General features: G+C 43.7%; 1 protein-coding gene across 1 annotated transcript in view; it reads left to right on the forward strand.

Annotated features, from left to right (window-relative positions):
• The window catches only part of LOC309559900 (lysine-specific demethylase 4B-like), a 630,996-nt gene that overhangs the window by 384,527 nt on the left and 227,942 nt on the right, over window positions 1-18,527 (forward strand). The window contains exon 11 of the mRNA XM_082263341.1: window positions 5,061-5,175. Coding sequence (XP_082119467.1) covers window positions 5,061-5,175 — 115 coding nt within the window. The remainder of the gene's footprint in view (window positions 1-5,060; window positions 5,176-18,527) is intronic.

The raw sequence follows: 18,527 nt of genomic DNA on the forward strand, positions 1-18,527 counted from the left end.
AGATACATTAGGCGTTGGGTAGGTTCCAGGTGGCTCTTCTGCAGGTTCAGCAACCAGCCAAATTCTATGAGAGTCGCAATGACTTGATCTCTGTGGGCTAGCTGTTGATCCCTGTCCTGAGACAGAAGGAGGAGCTCGTCGAGGTAGTGATGTAAGCGTATCCCTCTCGTTCTGATGAGAGCCACTACTCCCAGGAAAACCTTGGAAAACACCCTCGGGGATGTAGACAGGCCAAAGGGAAGGCAGGTAAATTGGAAGTGCCGATGTTCGACCGCGAACTGGAGGTACCTGCGGGAATCCTCTGCCACAGGCACATGTAAGTACACGTCCTTGAGTTTTATCAGGGCCAACCAGTCGCCTGGTAGCACCGCTTTCTGAATGGTACATAGACTCTCCATCTTGAATCTCTCGTTTCTTATAATTTTGTTTAAATAAGTGAGGTCTATAATGGGCCTCCAGGATCCATTCTTTTTTTGCACTAAAAAGAGGGGTGAGTACACACCTTGGAACCTCTCCTGATCAGGCACCGGAACCACTGCACCTTGAGACACCATAGTGTCTACATAGGCGAGCAAGACTCCTCTTTTCTCCTCTAGACAAGGCAAGCGAGTGGGAATGAATCTGGTCATGGGGTTTTTCCAGGAAAAGCCATGTTTGACCCGTGGAGACTGTTTTGACGGTCCAAAAGTCTGAGATTGAGGTCGCCCAGGCACGCCAAAAGAGGAGCAGGTGTGCCCCCAACTGGCATGTCTGAGTGGACCCAATCTCAAAAAGACTTTGTGGCTTCCTGCCCGGCAGGAGCTGGATTTCTGGCTGATCTTCGGGAGGAAGACTGGCCTCCTCTCCAACTTCTCCGACAGTCCCAACCGGGCCTGTATGAGCGGGCTTCCCTTGTTGGCTCCGAAAATTGCTTCCCTGGCTGGGTTTTCTTCTGCCCAAACAGGCGCCTATCCTGGGGAAGGAAACCCGATTTTTTTCCCCAGCGGCCTGTGCTATAGCGCTGCCCAGTTTGTTCCGGAAAAGAGAACCTTTGAATGGAATCTTACACCAGGCTTGTTTTGAGGCTGGATCAGCAAGCCAGGGGCGCAGCCATAGGGCTCGTTTGGCCGTGACTGACAAAAGCATAGCCCTGAATAGGAGATGAAGGACGTCAATGGCGGCTTCTCCCAGAAAAACTGAAGCCAATTTAAGTTCTTCACCGAGATGCCCCCAAGCTTGGCCTCAACGTCGGACACCCAGGCTTCCATGGTCTTGGACATAGGCGCGAGTGCCAAGATAGGTTTACAGGCTGCACCTGCCGTAACATAGATGCTCTTCAGATCCGGTCTATTTTCCTGTCCAAGGGCTCCTTCAAGGAGACAGCATCGCCCAAGGGTAAGGTAACATGTTTCGCCAGCCTTATAACTGCAGCATCCACTAAGGGGGCTGACTCCAGGTGACTCGCGCCTTCTGGCTTGAATGGGTAAAGCTTTGCCAGCTTGTAGGATAGGGAAGATTTGCTGTCCACTTTGCTCCACTCATCTGTGATGACGTCTCTTAGTTCCATAAGGGATGGTAAGTTAGGACGCGCCTTTCCCAGGTGCTTGAAAAACCTACGTTGCTTCACCTGGGGTGTCATGGGATCTTCCCACTTTAGGGCCTCTTTAATAGCTCTGATCAGAGGTGAGACTAGGGCAAAATCGAAGCCCCCTACCTCTCCATCCTCTTCGGAGTCACTCCCTGATGATCTCCCGGAAGCAAAGCTCGGTTGAGAGGGGCCCTAATCTTCAAGGGTCTCAATGGGAGAGCCAGTCGTAGCATGACCTTGTGCGGGAATAGTGCCCCATTCTTTCAGGGCCTGCTGCACTACCCGTTTCACCAGGGACTCCAACGTCTGGTCATCGGCTCGCCTCTCACCGGCTGTGCGAGTGTAACATGGCTCGCAAAGGGACTTGTCCTCTGGGACATGTGCCCCACATCCCCAACAGGCTTTCTGGGAGGTGTGGCTACCATGGCAGTGGGTGCGGTGTCTGGAGGAGGAACTAGAGTGTCTCCTCTGAAGCCTGCTCCCTGATGGAGACTCATGGCATCTGGAGCTGGAAGAAGAGTCTCCTTGTGGCCTGACAGAGCCCCTATCCTGATGTGTACCAGACCTGGAATAGCTGAAAGAAGAAAGAGAAAACTCGGGGAGAAACAGGATTTTAGCCATGAACCAGGAGCCAGCTTCCTCTACCCCCCCCCCCCGCCCCCCCTAACTATACCAGCACCCACCTGTTATGAGAGGGCTGGCCACAGGAGGGGGCGGTGACGCAGGGTCCATACTTCAAGCAAAAAAACAGACTGGGAAGGAAGGGTAATAAGGATCAGAAATTGTGAGCAAGGTGCACATTCCTCCCCCCCACACACACACACACACACACCCCCCGCCGCCACTACAACACATCAGAATGACGTCATCGCCGACACGGCCGCAATCGGGACCGTGCAATCGCAAACCAGGCCTCGATTCCGATCATGACAAACTGCGCCCTGGCAGATCCGGCGGAGGAGGAGAAGGCAGGCAGGGAGCGTTAAAGCCGCCATGGGGCCAAAAACCACTAACACCAGGGAAAGTAAAACAAAGCACACACATGAGACAAATATTGCTGCCATGGAACAAATGCAAAGAAAATCTTCAGACCCTGCCAGGACTTATGTCAGCCGCATCCTGAGAACCACACAGAGCCAGGGGATGCAAATGCCACTCACCCGCCCATGGCTGGGCCCTGGGCAACACCAACACCGTAAATTCCACTTGAAACAAGCAGGACACCATCCTTCATACAGGTAATCCATAGGATCCTTGGAGGAGGACAAAAAAGGAACACGGTCTGGATCCATGAGCTGAAATTTATGGGAGGGGGGTCCTATAACCTTGGAGAGGAGGCGGGGTTAACCCACACGTAGGCTGCCATGGAGTCTGTCAGGAAATAGAAGGTTCATCAGTCAGTGCAGTGCATATGACCCAACATGCTGTGACGTGCAATTATGCAAGTGAAGTGATATCAGGTGAAAAAAAAAACAAATACACCTCTGTAAAAAAAAAAAAGGTGAATTATCTTCCACCAAAGTGTGTGGCTAAAATGTGCGCTCACCTTCAGTATAAAAAGACAAAGCCTTTAAATATCCTATATCTCCTTGAAATGTCTTCATATAGCAATCAGCTCAATGTATATAAGAAAGAAGAAAGGTCCAAATTAAAGTATCAATCAAAGACTTTATTTCCTTATAAACACTTCTCACTTACATCTAGGTAAGGGTTAACCTTCTGGTGCTACTGACAGGTCAGTAGGTAAATTGCAGTTCAAGTTTCCAATAACAGCCAGTACTCTCACCACGGCTACTACTTACAAGATGCAGCCGATGCTTCTGATCTCTCCCCTCGCCAGAGAGACAGCTTGTGGGTGATGACAGACTTTCCCTCTGAATATAGAGCGATGTGTCCGTCAATGAACAAAAGAGAAAATAGAGAAATGGATTTTACGGTAAGTAACAAAAATCCTGAGTTTGTTGACAGACACTGCACCCACCCCTCTATGGAATTTTGATACTTCTGATACTGCTTGTTACTAAAGTGAAGGCTTATAGCAGAGAGGGGGATGTATAACCATTACGATTGACCGTAGGCGTTGCCGAGTTGTTTTTTCTGCCTAGAGTTCCACTCTTGTAGGGGGCGATATAACCCTATGGTTCTAAATATGGAGTGCTGTGTCTGTCAATGAACTCTGAGAAATGGATTTCATGGTAAGTAACAAAAATCCTATTATTAAATAATATAAACTTTCCTACCTACCATATTGGAAAAAGCTGTACAAAAAGCTAGCAACCATCCCAGTTTATAAACAGCCTTTGAGGTACGGTGCACATGGAAGGACTTGATAAATCAAACACACAAAAACTTTTTTTCCGAGCACACATACCATCTAGCCTGCAAAAACAGAAACAAGAAAAGTGTGGGGTGACAAACCGTAGTTCGACACTCCCACTGAGAGACCAACTAAGGGCACTACAAAAAAGAAATGAAATAAAAAATAATTTTATTAGGCACGTATGCCTGTGTAGAATTCAAAAAGAGACTCAGGGTGACATAAGGAACACTGCACAATAACATATTAAAATGCAAAGATTAAAATAACACACAGCACATGTATAGACTGGACTCGAGCCTGAACCAACCACTAATTGATTGCCGTCACTTGGCTTCAAAGGTGGCTCAAAGCACTATAGTAGTGTGTATAATGAGCACTATCCTCTGCCTGATGACTCAATATGTGGATGGTATGGATTCACATCACCAAACACGTACCAACACTGTTGTAGGTCGGTAACCGTGCCTAGTGATGTGAGAGGACCTCACAATTGGTGCACTGAGCTCAAGACCCCAGGGTGTACCCACTTGAATGTATGTCCAGACAACCTGTGGATAATAAACCATGAATGGCCTTGAAAGGAATGAGAGGGCAGTAATCAAGTCCAAGGTAACAAAACCCTACATTGGATGAGAATAAGAAGTGGGTTGATGACTCAAGGAGGGTCTGTGAATTGGAAACCCCTTCTGTAAGGTTAAAAGTTACAAAAGGGAGGAGGACACAGTTCGTAAGTCCAATATCTGGATCAAGTGGATGGAATGACACTAAATAGGCAGTATCTCCGCTGGGTATGTGGTGAATTAAACTCCAATAATATTATTTGCGGTTTACCTGTGTCAGTTCACCATGGTGGAAAAAAGAATCCAGGGAAGAGCCCGGGGTTGGAGCTGCAAAAACAAACGAAAAAAGTAATTGACCCTGTCTAACAATTCACGTTAAAAACAGATGGTTTAGTTGCACACATTTTCAAATATATGTGGAAGCCACAGTGCATTGTCAAGGCTCATCTGTATACCGTAGTCCTAACTCTATATTTCATTGTCTCCAAGTTGGAACATTTATACTGTATTAGAGCATAAATTACCATTTTGGGACGCTGTTTTTGTATTCAAAATAACAAGCTACTGTCTACCATTTGACAACTTATAGTTATAGGAAAAACTTATTTTTCAGCATGCTGTCCTTTTCTCTAAAATGGAGATTAAAAAGAGCAGACGCCATCCGTTAGGCAGGCCGCCTTCACGCTCCCCTATGTCTGTGGTGAAGCAAGAAGTATCCAGTGATGATGGTGAGTGTTGTATTTCAATATAAATTTCCATTTTAAATCTGCAGCTTCTTGTTTTTGTTAGTATAGAAGAAGGGTTCACACTTTTTTTTTTTTACATTTATCAGCTTTATTGAAAATATTGGGGAAAAAAAGATTGCAGTTACCAGAGTCGGAGTAGTTCTGTACATCAAAGCACAAACAGATTTGCTCATAAATAGGGTATACCTGAATTATTTACATCAGATGCAATGATCTGGGCAATAGTGGTCCATCTATACAGATAGGGTTGATAGTAGGATAATTAATGCAGCAGCAGGTAAAAAGGATATCAATATTCAGATTGAGCTCAATAGCTTCAAGTGCACATTGATAAAGAGCCTCATATATTTTTTTTAGACTACCATAGGTTATAAATGTATGGATTATGGGTAAGTAGAGATTTTAAAAAAAGCCCAGCAGGCCAGGAAATGTTGTGGTTGTCCAGTTAGCCCATCATTTTTCAACTGTTTGTGATGTGCTCTGGTGTGTGTACATCGGTTTCCCAAACTTAATTTGGGTGTTGTGATGGAGACATTCCTGTAGTGATCAGGGGTGGGGGGTTCGAAGACCTCTAGTGGATCAGAATTACCTTCTGGCTTAGAAGAGGGCCCTTTAGAATTCTGTGGAGATGTTTAGAGTATAAGGATAAACTAAATTTATCAAATAATTAATCAAATAATTATTCAATTTATCAAAAAATAAGTCCCATAATGGAAGATACTACAGCATACGTATCTGGTTAACTTATGACTAATACACAGCATATGAATGAGGTTTCCATCTAAATCAAATTTATTCCTAAATTTTGGGCCAGGCTATATGCTGCTACATTTTTATTGGTCAATTTTTTATCCAATAAAGGCATATTGATTTACGCATACGTTATAGCATCTACAAACTATAGTAAATACAGTGGGGAAAATAATTATTTGATCCCCTGCTGATTTTTTAGGTTTGCCCTCTTACAAAGAAATGAAGGGTCTTTATTTTTATCATAGGTGTATTTTAAATGATAGAGACAGAATATCAACCAAAAAATCTAGAAAAATCACAAATACAAATGTTATAAATACAAATGTTATAAATCTCAGTTAAGGTAAGACGTTTCTTGTAGTTGGTTACCAGGAGGAATTTTGGTCCACTCTTTTTTTTTTTTTTACAGATCTTTTCCTAAATCCATAAGGTTTCTTGGCTGTGGCTTGGCAAATCCAAGTTTTAGCTCCCTCCATAAATTTTCTATAGGATTAAGGTCTGGAGACTGGCTAGGCCACTCCATGACCTTAATGTGCTTCTTCTTGAGCCACTCCTTTGTTGCCTTGGCGGTATGTTGACAGTGATACCTACTAGGGATCGACCGATTATCAGCAAAGCCGATATATCGAGGGCCGATCTGCACTTTGCCTGATATATCGAAATCGGCCCTTGAGGTTACCGATACTGCCGATATTTCTGGAAAGTGCTGTACCGGAGTGATGGCTTAAGCTAGAGGCATCACCCCAGTACCAGCGTCCATACCCGACGGTCGGCTATATTGTAATGACAACCGATGCGGCTGAGAAGCCGCTCGGCTGTCATTACAAGGAGCGGGAAGGAACGTCCCACCGCCTCCCACCGGGAGACCCAGGCATTCTACCTGCCCGACCGCCAAAGACCCGATCAAAGCCGCATTCGGCTCTGATCGGGTCTCCATGTAAAAACCCGGAAGTGATGTCATGACATCACTTCCGGGTACTTTGCGCCAAATTAAAAAAAATGACAGCATACAAAACAGCCAAACTTGGCGTTTTGAATGCTTTTAAGTGCAGAGGAGGGGTCTGGGGGTCTTTTAGACCAGTGATCCTCAACTCCGGTCCTCGGGGCCCACTAACAGGCCAGGTTTGCAAGATAACTAAATTACATCACAGGTGATATCATTTGCTGCTCAGTGATTGCAGTATTTTAGTCTGCATCTCTCTAAGATAATACTTAAAATCTGGCCTGTTAGTGGGCCCCGAGGACCAGGATTGAGGACCACTGTTTTAGAACCCCAGATCCCTTCACAAGAGTACCTGTAAAAAAAAAAGAAATTATTTAATGTCCGAAAATATCGGCAGATATTGGCCGATACTGATATGCAATGACCAAAATATCGGTATCTGCAATAAAAAAAACGACTTTGGTCAATCTCTAGTACCTACATACCGAAATTTTGCTGGTTCCTGCTGAAATGGCCAAATTTTGTCACGTGTGCATCAGGCTTTAGAATGAGAGGTGGTAATGTCATTGAGCACTAAATAGAAATGGGAATGTTTTAAATCGACTGTATGCAAACATACTGCAAAATATATTCCTGTGCGCAAAAGGTTAAAAAGGCTAAAGGTAAAACCCATGCAATTAAAGATGCCATAAAGAATAGAAAAAGGGCATTTTCAAAATATAAAAATGAAGGTACACCATCATAATTTCAAATTTACAAAGGATATACCAAAATATGCAATATGGAAATCAAGATTGCAACGATTCATAGTTACATAGGTTGAAAAAAAGACACACTCCCCACTACACCCTCTGGCTCTCTTATTCCAAAATCCTCTCTTCCGCCAGGACTGAACATTACTTCATTTAAATGGTGGCTGGACAAGGGGTTGTACAGAATAGGTCACTTCTTCACTAGTTCAGGCCCAATCTCTTTATCATATTGCAAGTCTAAACTTAAAATGCCTGCTTCTGAATATTTTCGTTTTCAACAAATTTCACATTTCCTGCATTCGATTTGGAAATCCAAACCAATGCCTCCCAAGGTAACGTCTTATGAAGCCTGGTGTGGCGACGTTATGGAGCAGAGGGGTGGTATATCTGCGATTTACAGGTCACTTGCGGATAATGGTGAGAAGCCTAGCTATGCCAGAGCCTGGGAGAGGGACCTGTCTCTGGAATGGGAGGTGGAATCTTGGTTCTCTGCCATGAATAGAGCGTATAAAGGTGTTCTTAATGTCTCCCTAATTGAGGCGGAGGTTAAAGTCCTCACTAGATGGTACCTGGTTCCTGAAAAGATCCACATATTTTACCCGACATCGTCTCCACTCTGCTTCCGCGGATGCTCTCTCCTAGGCTCTGTAATCCATGTTTGGTGGGAATGCCCCAAAATACGGAACTTCTGGAATAAAGTTTTCCATATAATTAGAAAAGTTACAGGACTGGCAGTCATGCAATCCCCACATATTGCACTACTTGATATGCCTATACCTGGCTCCACCAAACACCAAAAACGTCTCATTCACTTAATTCTCCTCTGAGCCAAAAATTACCCTAGCTAAGGCCTGGAAGAGACCCACGGTCTCCATTGCGCTTGCTAAAAGGAAAGTTTCCTGGATCATGTCACAGGAAATGTTGGCCAGCAAAATTCTAGACACTTACCATTCCTTCAAAGCGGTTTGGGAACCATGGGCCCTATTCACCAACACTTCCTTACTTGCTCGGTAGCATACTGTGGCTCACATTCGTCTCCATGACCTGTCAGGACACCCTTCTTCTTTCTCCTTTACGATCTATATGCACTCAGACATCTCTAGCGCGCTTCATCTAGCATCTTTTCTTTCTTCTCCTGTCCTTTTCTTTTTCTATCTCCCTGTCTTCTGTACTTTTTAAGGTACCCCAATGTTTATCTGATCTGTACATCCCAAGCTCGTTGGGAAATGTTTGGGACAATGCTCCCTTCGCTTCAGGCATATGTTTTGAATACCTACTGACTATGTTGGTTTCCTATGGGTTCCTTTTGTTATTCAGTGGTTTGACTGTAATATCACTTCCTAGTAGGGGTTACATGCTCAAACTCCCCAATATGTTCATTTGTTCCTAGTTTATAAATTCACTGGGCTCACCTTCCCTTCCCTGAGGAGATTGGATTTGTCCCCATTGGGGGTCTCCTTGGGCTAGGGTTGCACTCTCCCAGCCCCTCGATCCAAATGTTCATTTTCTTCTTTGCCATTTGTTTTGGAAACCTGTTGTTGTGCTTCTCATACTTACCTATGGTGGCTCCTAAAGGTGATCACCTGCCTGTTTTTGTTTTCTCATATGTAACTCATTCATGTACTGCATTGTCCTAAGTTTGTGTACGGTCTTTGTACTTCTGTTTCATAAAGAAATAAAACATTTTTGAAAGAGAAAAAAAGACACAAGTCCATCTGGCTCAACCAATAAAAAACAAAAAACGGTAAAGAAAACCACACTATACAATCCCATATACACAATCCTATACCGGCAGTTGATCCAGAGGAAGGCGAAAAATCCAGCAAAGCATGATCCAATTTGCTACAGCAGGGGAAAAAATCCTTCCTGATCCTCTGTCAGGCAATCGGATATTCCCTAATAAATATTAGTACCCATTTATTATATGTACACCTAGGAAACAACCCAGGCCTTTTTTTTTTCCAAAAAAAGTTTTTTATTCGTTTTTAAAGAAGGATAACAAAATAAAAAGTACATAAGTAACACAAAAAAAAAATATCGAAGCATACAGATATGCCATGGTTATACAACATGAGTCTTCATAATGCAAAGTCAAAATCAGCGTGACAAGGACAATCAAAGTAATGTCCATGTAACCGGATTTGGGATCCATTTGGGCGCCCCCACTGGGAACATATTGCGCCTGAAGATGGAAGCCACCTCCCACAAATTAGTAGACCTTGTAACTGTAAGCCGATAAGCTAAGATGAAAGCCTGACAACGGCATAAAATATAATGTTTGACATAGAAATAAAGGAGAACAAAAAAAAAGGAGGGGGGGGGGACAGGACCGAGAAGGGAGGGAATAGATAGGGGGCATGTAGCTATAGCTTGTTAATGGTGTCAGTTGGAAAAGGGAAGGAGAAGTTTGTAGTTATGTAGCTTTCTTAAAGTCATAATAAGAGACAATTCAATGTGTAGTAGTCTAGATGTGTAAAAGAATCAGTCTGTCAGAAGTGTTCCCGAGCAGCCTAAGTCCGGTTATATTTGTCAACTCTCTCTTTGGCAATATGGATCAATTCCTCCATTTCTGCCACTTTAATAATTCTAGTGAACCATTCCTTCAGAGATGGAATAGAAGTCGAGTTCCAGTGCACCGGTATGCATGATTTGGCAGCGATAAGCATATGCTTTGCGAGGTATTTATGATATCTTTTAGGTAGGTTGGTGGAATAATGGAGCAAGAATTGGGCCAGAGTGTATTCTAAAGTATCAGTGGTGACTTGATGAATAATGGACTGGACTTTGGCCCAAAATGGTTGAATGGTACTACAATCCCACCAAATGTGTAACAGAGTGCCTACTTCACTTTGGCATCACCAGCATCGGTTGGGGATAGAAGGATCGAATTTGTGGAGCAAGTCAGGCATTCTGTACCATCGCAATATTATTTTATAGCCAGTTTCTTGGATGGAAGCCAGGCCTTTTTTAAAGCAATCTAGTGAGCTAGCCAGAACCACCTCTGAGCTTTCTCCATGCCTCTTTTCAGTTTAGTTGGCCTTCTCTGCACTTTCTCCAGTTCCCCGATATCCTTTTTGAGAAGTGGTGCCCAAAACTGAACTGCATATTCCAGGTGAGGTTTTACTAATGATTTGTACAGGGGCAAAATTATATCACTCTCTCTGGAGTCCATGCCTCTGGTAATAGAAGAAAGGACTTTGCTTGCTTTGGTAACCGCAGCTTGGCATTGAATGCATTAAGCTTAGGATCCACCAGAACACCCAGATCCTTCTTTGCTATGGATTCCCCCAGTTCTACTCCAATGCCAAATGAAATGCATTGAGGTCAGCCTGTAAGTTGGAGACATCCTCTAAGGAAGTTATTCCACTGCAAAGCTTGGTGTCATCTGCAAAGACTGAAATGGTATTTTTAATTCCAGACCATATATCATTTATAAAGATATTAAATAGTAGGGGTCCCAACAGAGTAAGAATCATTAACCACTACTCTCTGAATTCTATCTTTTAGCCAGTTTTCTAACCATTTACAAACTGATCTTTCCAAGCCTGTAGACTTTACCTTACACATTGGCCGTGTGTGGGGAACTGCGTCAAATGCTTTTAGAAAATCCAAGTATATTCAGTGCACAGCCAGCCCTCTGTCTAAGGTTTTACTTAACTCCTAAAAAGAAATCAGGTTTGTTTGACAACTTCTGTCTTTCATGAATCCATGCAAAATATATTTTTTCCAGCAAGAACTCAACTATGTGGTCTTTTATTAAACTCTCCAGTATCTTTCCAACTATAGAAGTTAAACTAACAGGTCTATAGTTAATTGGTAAAGACTTTGATCCCTATTTAAATCTAGGCACCACAATGGCCCTACACCAATCCAGTGGTACTAGTCCAGTCATTAACGAGTCCCTAAAAATTAGAAACAATGGCTTTGAAATTACAGCGCTCAATTATATTAGGAGCCATGCGTGGATGCCATCTGGTCCTTAGACCTTTTTTCTGTCTAAATATTGTATGGTACCAGTTTTTTTTGGATGCAAAATAGATTGAACACCCTTGCGTTTTGGTAGGATGGCACCCATAGCCTTCTTTGAAGCATTCATCTCAAGAACAAATGGTAATGCAGAATTGGTTCCGAGGTAAAGAGAGTCTTTAGTTCTCTCTTGAAAGCAGAGTTAGGTTGTAAAGAAATATCCCAAGCTTTGAACATCTCATGGAGCACTGTTTAATGCACCATCTGAAAATGGAAAGAGTATTTCACAACTGCAAACCTACTGTCCACCTAAAGTAACGGACCAGGCAAGGAGAACATTAATCATAGAAGCAGCCAAGAGGCCCGTGGTAACTCTGGAGGAGCTGCAGAGATTCACTGCTCAGGTGAGAGACTCTGTCCATAGGACAACTTTTAGTCATGTACTCCACAAATCTGACCTTTATGGAAGACTGGCAAGAAGAAAGCCATTGTTGAAAGAAAGCCATAGAACGTCCCGTTTTCAGTTTGCGAGAAGCCATGTTGGGGACACAGCAAACATGTGGAAGAAGGTGCTCTGGTCAGATGAGACCAACATTGAACTTTTTGGCCTATAGCAAAACGCTATGTTTGGCGGAAAAACACTGCACATCACCCTGAATACACCAGCCCTACAATGAAACATATTGGTGCAAGCATTATTTTGTGGGGATGCTTTTCTTCAACAGGGACAGGGAAGCTAATCAGAGTTGATGGGAAGATGGATGGAGCCAAATACATGGCAGAAGAAAACCTGTTAGAGTCTGCAAAAGACTTGAGACTGGGGAGGAGGTTCACCTTCCAGCAGAACAACAACCCTAAACATACAGCCAAAGCTACAATGGGATGGTTTAGATCAAAGTATAATTTTATCAACATTAAACCTCATTTGCCACTTATTTGCTCAATTAAACAAACAGTGCATTAAGGTCAGCTTTCAAAGTGATTGTAAAGTCTTGTTTTTTTTTTTTTTTAAATAGCACACATGTTATACTTACCTGCGCTGTGTAGTGGTTTGCTCAGGGCAGCCTGGAACCTTCTCTCCTCGGATCCCTCTTCGTCTCCTGACCCCTCCCTCCTATCAAGTGCCTCCACAGCAAGCAGCTTGCTATGGGGGCACAGGAGCCGAGCTGCAGCTCTGTGTGTCCATGCAGACACGGAGCTGCAGTTTGGTCCTGCCCCTTCTCTCTCCTGATTTGGCTAACTGACTTTGACAGCCACGGGAGCCAATGGCGCTGTGCTGCTTTCTCAGCCATTCTGGTGAGAGAGTCCCAGATGGCCGAGGGACTCGTTGCCATCGCTGTATAGGGTTGGGCTAAAGTAAGTATTAGGGGGTGCTGGGGAGGCTGCTACTCACACAGGTCTTTTTATCTTATTGCTTAAAATGCATTAAGATAAAAAACCTTCTGCCTTTACAACTCTTTTAAGTTGGAGACATCCTGTAAGGACGTTATTCCACTGCACAGCTGGGTGTCATTTACAAACACTGAAATGGTACTTTTAATCCCACACCATATATTAAAAGTAAGGGTCCCAACACTGAACCTTGGGGTACACCATTAATAACCTTAGTCCATTCAAAGTAAGGTTCAGTGTTGGGATCCTTATGTTTTATATACGGTGTGGGATTAAAAGTACCATTTCAGTGTTTGTAAATGACACCAAGCTGTGCAGTGGAATAATGTCCTTACAGGATGTCTTAACCACTAGTCTCTAAATTCTGTCTTTTAGACAGTTTTCTATCCATTTACAAACTGATTTTTCCAAGCCTGTAGTCTTTACCTTACACATTAGTCATGTGTGAGGAACTGTGTCAAACGCTTTGGCAAAATCTAAATATTCTATGTCCACAGCCACTTTTTTGTCCAATGTTTTGCTCACCTCCTCAAAAAAGTAATCAGATTTGGGGGTGTGGCGACCCCTGAGCTGAATGGCCGCATGTGAGCAGAGCTCTCCACACATCCAGAGAAATAACTAGGAGCCGTGGCAGCCCGAACACCCACCGACGCCGGAGGTAACTCCACACACACCGGAGAGCATCATCCCATCATACCCAGGAGCCAGAGAGAGCCTCCCAAGCCCACCAATGTGACCGGGTTCTTCCCAGTCTGCTCCCGCGGCCTCAGCCAAGATTGCGGAGCGGGACACAGCGGCGCTGACTGGCGGATCGATACCCGCTCATCCAGGGGACAATGCATGCGGCTCAGGCACATCAACACCCACGTCCAGGAGCCCTGCCAAATCAAAACCCTGCAGAGACCTCAACCTAAGCGGTGAGGCAGAACCCAGCATGGAGGTAAGCCCTCATAACCGCTCTCTGACGCCTGAATTCACAAAGGCTGACCCTTATAGCACATACCCCCCTACAGGCCAAACTGCTTCTGATGTCGCACTAAAAGACATGCTGCAATCACTCAGATCTTCTATCCAGTCTGACATACTGTCATGTATCCACAAAGTTAACGCAGAGGTACAAGTACTGGATGACAGAGTTAATCATATGGAGAACAAAGTTGGTGAATGCATCCTGTCTTTTAACACCGTAATTGATGCACACGAGGCAAAGAAGGAGGAGATAGATTGGATTAAAAACAAACTAGTCGACCTCAAGGACAGGTCGAGACATAATAATGTCAGAGAGCTGTTCCAAATGGCAGTGCCTGCACTCACACCCACTGATCTCAAGATTGACAGAATCCATAGGGTTCCCAAACCCTCATTTCTTCCTGCCCAAGTGCCACGAGATGTTATCATGCATATTCATTTTTTTCCAAGTCAAGGAAAAAATCCTGGATACTTTCCGCAAAGGAGAAAATCTTCCAGAGCAAGCTGCGGGCCTCCAAGTTCTTCCAGACCTATCCGCCCACATTTTGAGGTGCAGCAAAAACCTGGACACAATCACCAAGGCCCTCAGAAACCATTCCATTAGTTACAAGTGGAAATATCCCGCCAAACTCCTCGTTACCAAAGAGGGCAATGTAACACCTGTTACAACCTTGGATGAGGGCTAACACCTTTTGCGCACATGGCGAATCGTCCCTGACAACCACTCAGCACCACGTACTCCACCAAACCTCGCCCATATAGAAGGGGACTGGCGGGTAGTCTCAAACAGGCGCTCTCGCTAGAACCATCATTTGGGCGAAGCCAGGCCCTAAAGTTGTGCATCCTTGAAATATCTACACAGACCCCCCCGGCTGTAGGAATCGATAACTTCTTCCTACACAATTGACCCCCGTACCTTTGCAGTAGTGCAGCTACTCTTTTGTTCTTCTGAACCCTTTTTTATGATACATTTTACATGTTTGTTTAAATTCTTATTTTTTGTTTCTTAAGTTTTTTGCTCCAGCCTTGCCATCATGGTTACTGTCTTCACGTCCTCAATTTCAGACCTCTTTTCAGTATCCGTCATTGCTCCCAGGGATATCCAGGATTACAACACCGGACACATTCTGAGCTGTTAATCCATCAGTGAGTATGCCTTCATATCTTCTCCCAACAAACTGTCATGACGATTACAATTTTATCTATGAATGTTCGGGGCTTAAATCACCCCACAAAACGCTTTTCCTTGTGGAAAGAAGAACCCATCCCGACATAATAGCAATTCAGGAAACCCATTTCAAAGAGGGACATGTGCCAAAATGCCAGCATAGAACATGTTTCTGTCCACTTTCTCTGCCAAAAAGAGAGGCGTCCTATTAGCCTTCAAGAACACTTAAACCTTCAACCTTATCTCTTCGGACATTGACCCGGGAGGCTGCTTTATCATTCTAAAATGTGATCTCAACTCTAAACCGTATACCATAGCCACAATTTACGCTCCAAAAACTAAGCAACTACATTTTATCCGTAAAGTATTCAAGAAACTGAATAAAGACAGATACGGCAACCTCCTGCTGTGCGGAGACTTTAATCTCACCCTAGACCCTGCTATGGATATGTCCTCTAAGTCTAATACCAATACACTGTAACGCTCCGGCGTTTGTTTAGTGAACTGGATTTGCAGCTGCAGAATTTCCACTCAGTAGTCGTGTAGAGATGTGTTGAATTACCATATCCAACTCTCCAGACTCATCATTGTGGCCCAGCCTGCCTCACCATGCAAATATACAGACACTCAGATAAGATGTTCCTGGAGTGATAGGTTGTATACGATAGTATAGAGGTGATGTGCTGAAAGGACAGGCGTGAGTAGTGATAGCAATGATAGGCACTCAATAGTAATGTTCTGGAGTGTTAGCAGATGGTGATAGATAGTATGCAGATAGGTTAGCAATCATGTACAATAACAGGTGGTAGGGGACAGCAGATGAAGTGTACAGGAATTGCTAACTCAGTGCAAGGATATAGATGGTAGTAGACTCAAGAGCTAGCAATCTATGTAACAGTGCAGATGATAGAAATAGTAATGCATAGATAGCAACAGTCTTTAGTATGCAAGAGTAGATAGTGTAAGTTGATAGGAAGGAATCCCCTGTGGGGTACTTATCACTAGTTGGTTTAGAGAGATGAGGGGTCCGGTAATGAGATAAGGATCAGGTAGCGAGATACAGGATCAGTAGCGAGATACAGGAAATAGCTGGAGGCTTCGGCAGCTCAGACAAGGCTGTGTAACAAGCGGTTTGCACGAACACCTTGTGAGTGAAAGCCGGCGATTGAAATAGCCGCTCAGAGCGGCGCCTAGTGATGACGTCATGAGATTTAAAGGGACAGGTAGCTATATGCGTTCCACCTAGCTGAAAAGGTGGGACGCAATGCAGAAGAAATGGGCTGGAAGGGTACCGAAGGTACCAGAATCTTACATACACCCAGTCTACAACGCTTCTTCCATACTGAAGACATATACGATACATGGAGATCCCTCCATGACAATGAGAGAGACTTATTCTTTCTTTTCCCAACGTCGTCATTCCTATTCTAGGATCGATATGTGTGTAGTGGATAAATGGTTGCTGCAGCGGATCTCTTCCTCGTCGATGGAAGATATCACGCTGAACCCTCCTATGCGACTTTGGAGATGTAACAACTCATTTGTTCAAGATCCACAACACTATAAGCTTTTGTCTGACCATTTAAAACTGTACTTTGAAACTAATGTATCGCCTGAGATTAACCCATTTACGGTTTGGTTCGCCCACAAGGCATATATGAGGGGAGTAATCCTCCAACTGTGTGCACGCACTAAACGTGCTCTTGCTACTAGCCAATATTTGTCAGACCGAATTCTTAAATAAATCCAACCCCAACCCATCTAACACTGATGCCCTTACTAAATTAAGGAGAGAACTGAGGTAATATCTACAAACCCAAGATGACAAGATGTTAGATGAATTGAAGCTTCGCTACTATTCTCATGGCAGCAAAGGGGGAAGGCTACTTGCCCACAGACTATAAGAACACTGCAGCAAAAGTAAAATTTCATTACTGACTCGTACTTTTACGGGCAAAAAACTGACTAACCCCCAGCATATTGCCAACGTTTTTGCTGATTACTATAGTCCCCTCTACAATTTACATCCCGACAAAGACACCCCACAACCTACGCCTGAACTTATCGAATCCTTCTTATCAGATATCAACCTACCATCTCTCTCGGATGATCAACTGCTAAGTCTTAATGCCCCCATTACAGTAGAGGAAATCACCAGAGTGATAAAATCCCTAACAATAGGGAAATCCTAGGGCCAAAATGGGTTCTGAAATGAATATTTTAAACATTTGCCCAACTTCTGGTCCCACACATCTCTGCGGTGTTCTCAAAAACAAGCTAGCTTCCCCGCTGAAATGCTACAGGCCCATATAGTGACCCTTCCAAAGCCGGACAAAGACCCGATTACCCCAGCTAATTTCAGGCCAATATCTCTTCTTAACAGTGATATCAAAATTTATGCAAAAACCCTAGCATGCCGCCTGATGCACATCCTGCTTAATCTGGTCACACCGACCAAACAGGATTCACCATAGGCCGTCAGGTTCCCGACGCCACAAGGCGCATTATAAACATAATTGAATACGCCCCTAAAATACCAACGCCTTCTATCTATAGACACAGAGAAGGTGTTTGACAAGGTGCATTGGGGGTATATGACACGAGTTCTAGAAAAATTTGGATTTACTGGTCCAATATTATCAGTAATAACTGCGCTTTACTCCCTTCCCTCAGCTCGGGTATATATGTCCAACATGCTTTCCAAACCATTTGATATACGAAACAGAACAAGCCAAGGCTGCCCCCTTGTCTCCTTTACTCTTTAATCTAATGATTGAACCATTGGTAGCAACCATTACATAGTTACATAGTTTGTGAGGTTGAAAAAAGACATCAGTCCATCCAGTTCAACCTATGATGTGTTTGTGTTTGCTGTTAACCATACATTGTATACCCCTGTATGTTGTGGTCCTTAAGGTGCCCATCTAATAGTTTTTTGAAACTATCGATGCTCCCTGCTGATACGAAGAGAATTCCACAACCTTACTGCTCTGACAGTGAAGAACCCCTTACGTATTTTAAGGTTAAACCGTTTTTTCTTCTAGTTTTAGTGAGTGGCCATGTGTCTTATTGTATTCCCTTTCTCTGAAAAGTTTGTTCCTAAGTTTGTCCCATACGTTTTCACCCCAAAATAATGGGTTTTCAGTTAAAAGGCTATACCATGATGTTATCCTCATGCTCACTAATCCTACAGAATCACTCAACGCCGCCCACTCCATTCTCCAATACTTCAATACCATATCATACTACAAAGTAAATTTCTGCAAGTCCCTTATCCTGAACCTAGGCATAGACCCCAAACAAAAAGACTCGCTCATTCTATCTCTTCCCTACTCCTGGATGGATACATCCATCCCTTATCTGGGTATCAATCTTAACACCCTCTATAGAT

The sequence above is a fragment of the Pelophylax lessonae genome (genome assembly GCF_965119305.1).
Source record: "Pelophylax lessonae genome assembly, chromosome: 1".
In the NCBI taxonomy this organism is placed as follows: domain Eukaryota; kingdom Metazoa; phylum Chordata; class Amphibia; order Anura; family Ranidae; genus Pelophylax; species Pelophylax lessonae.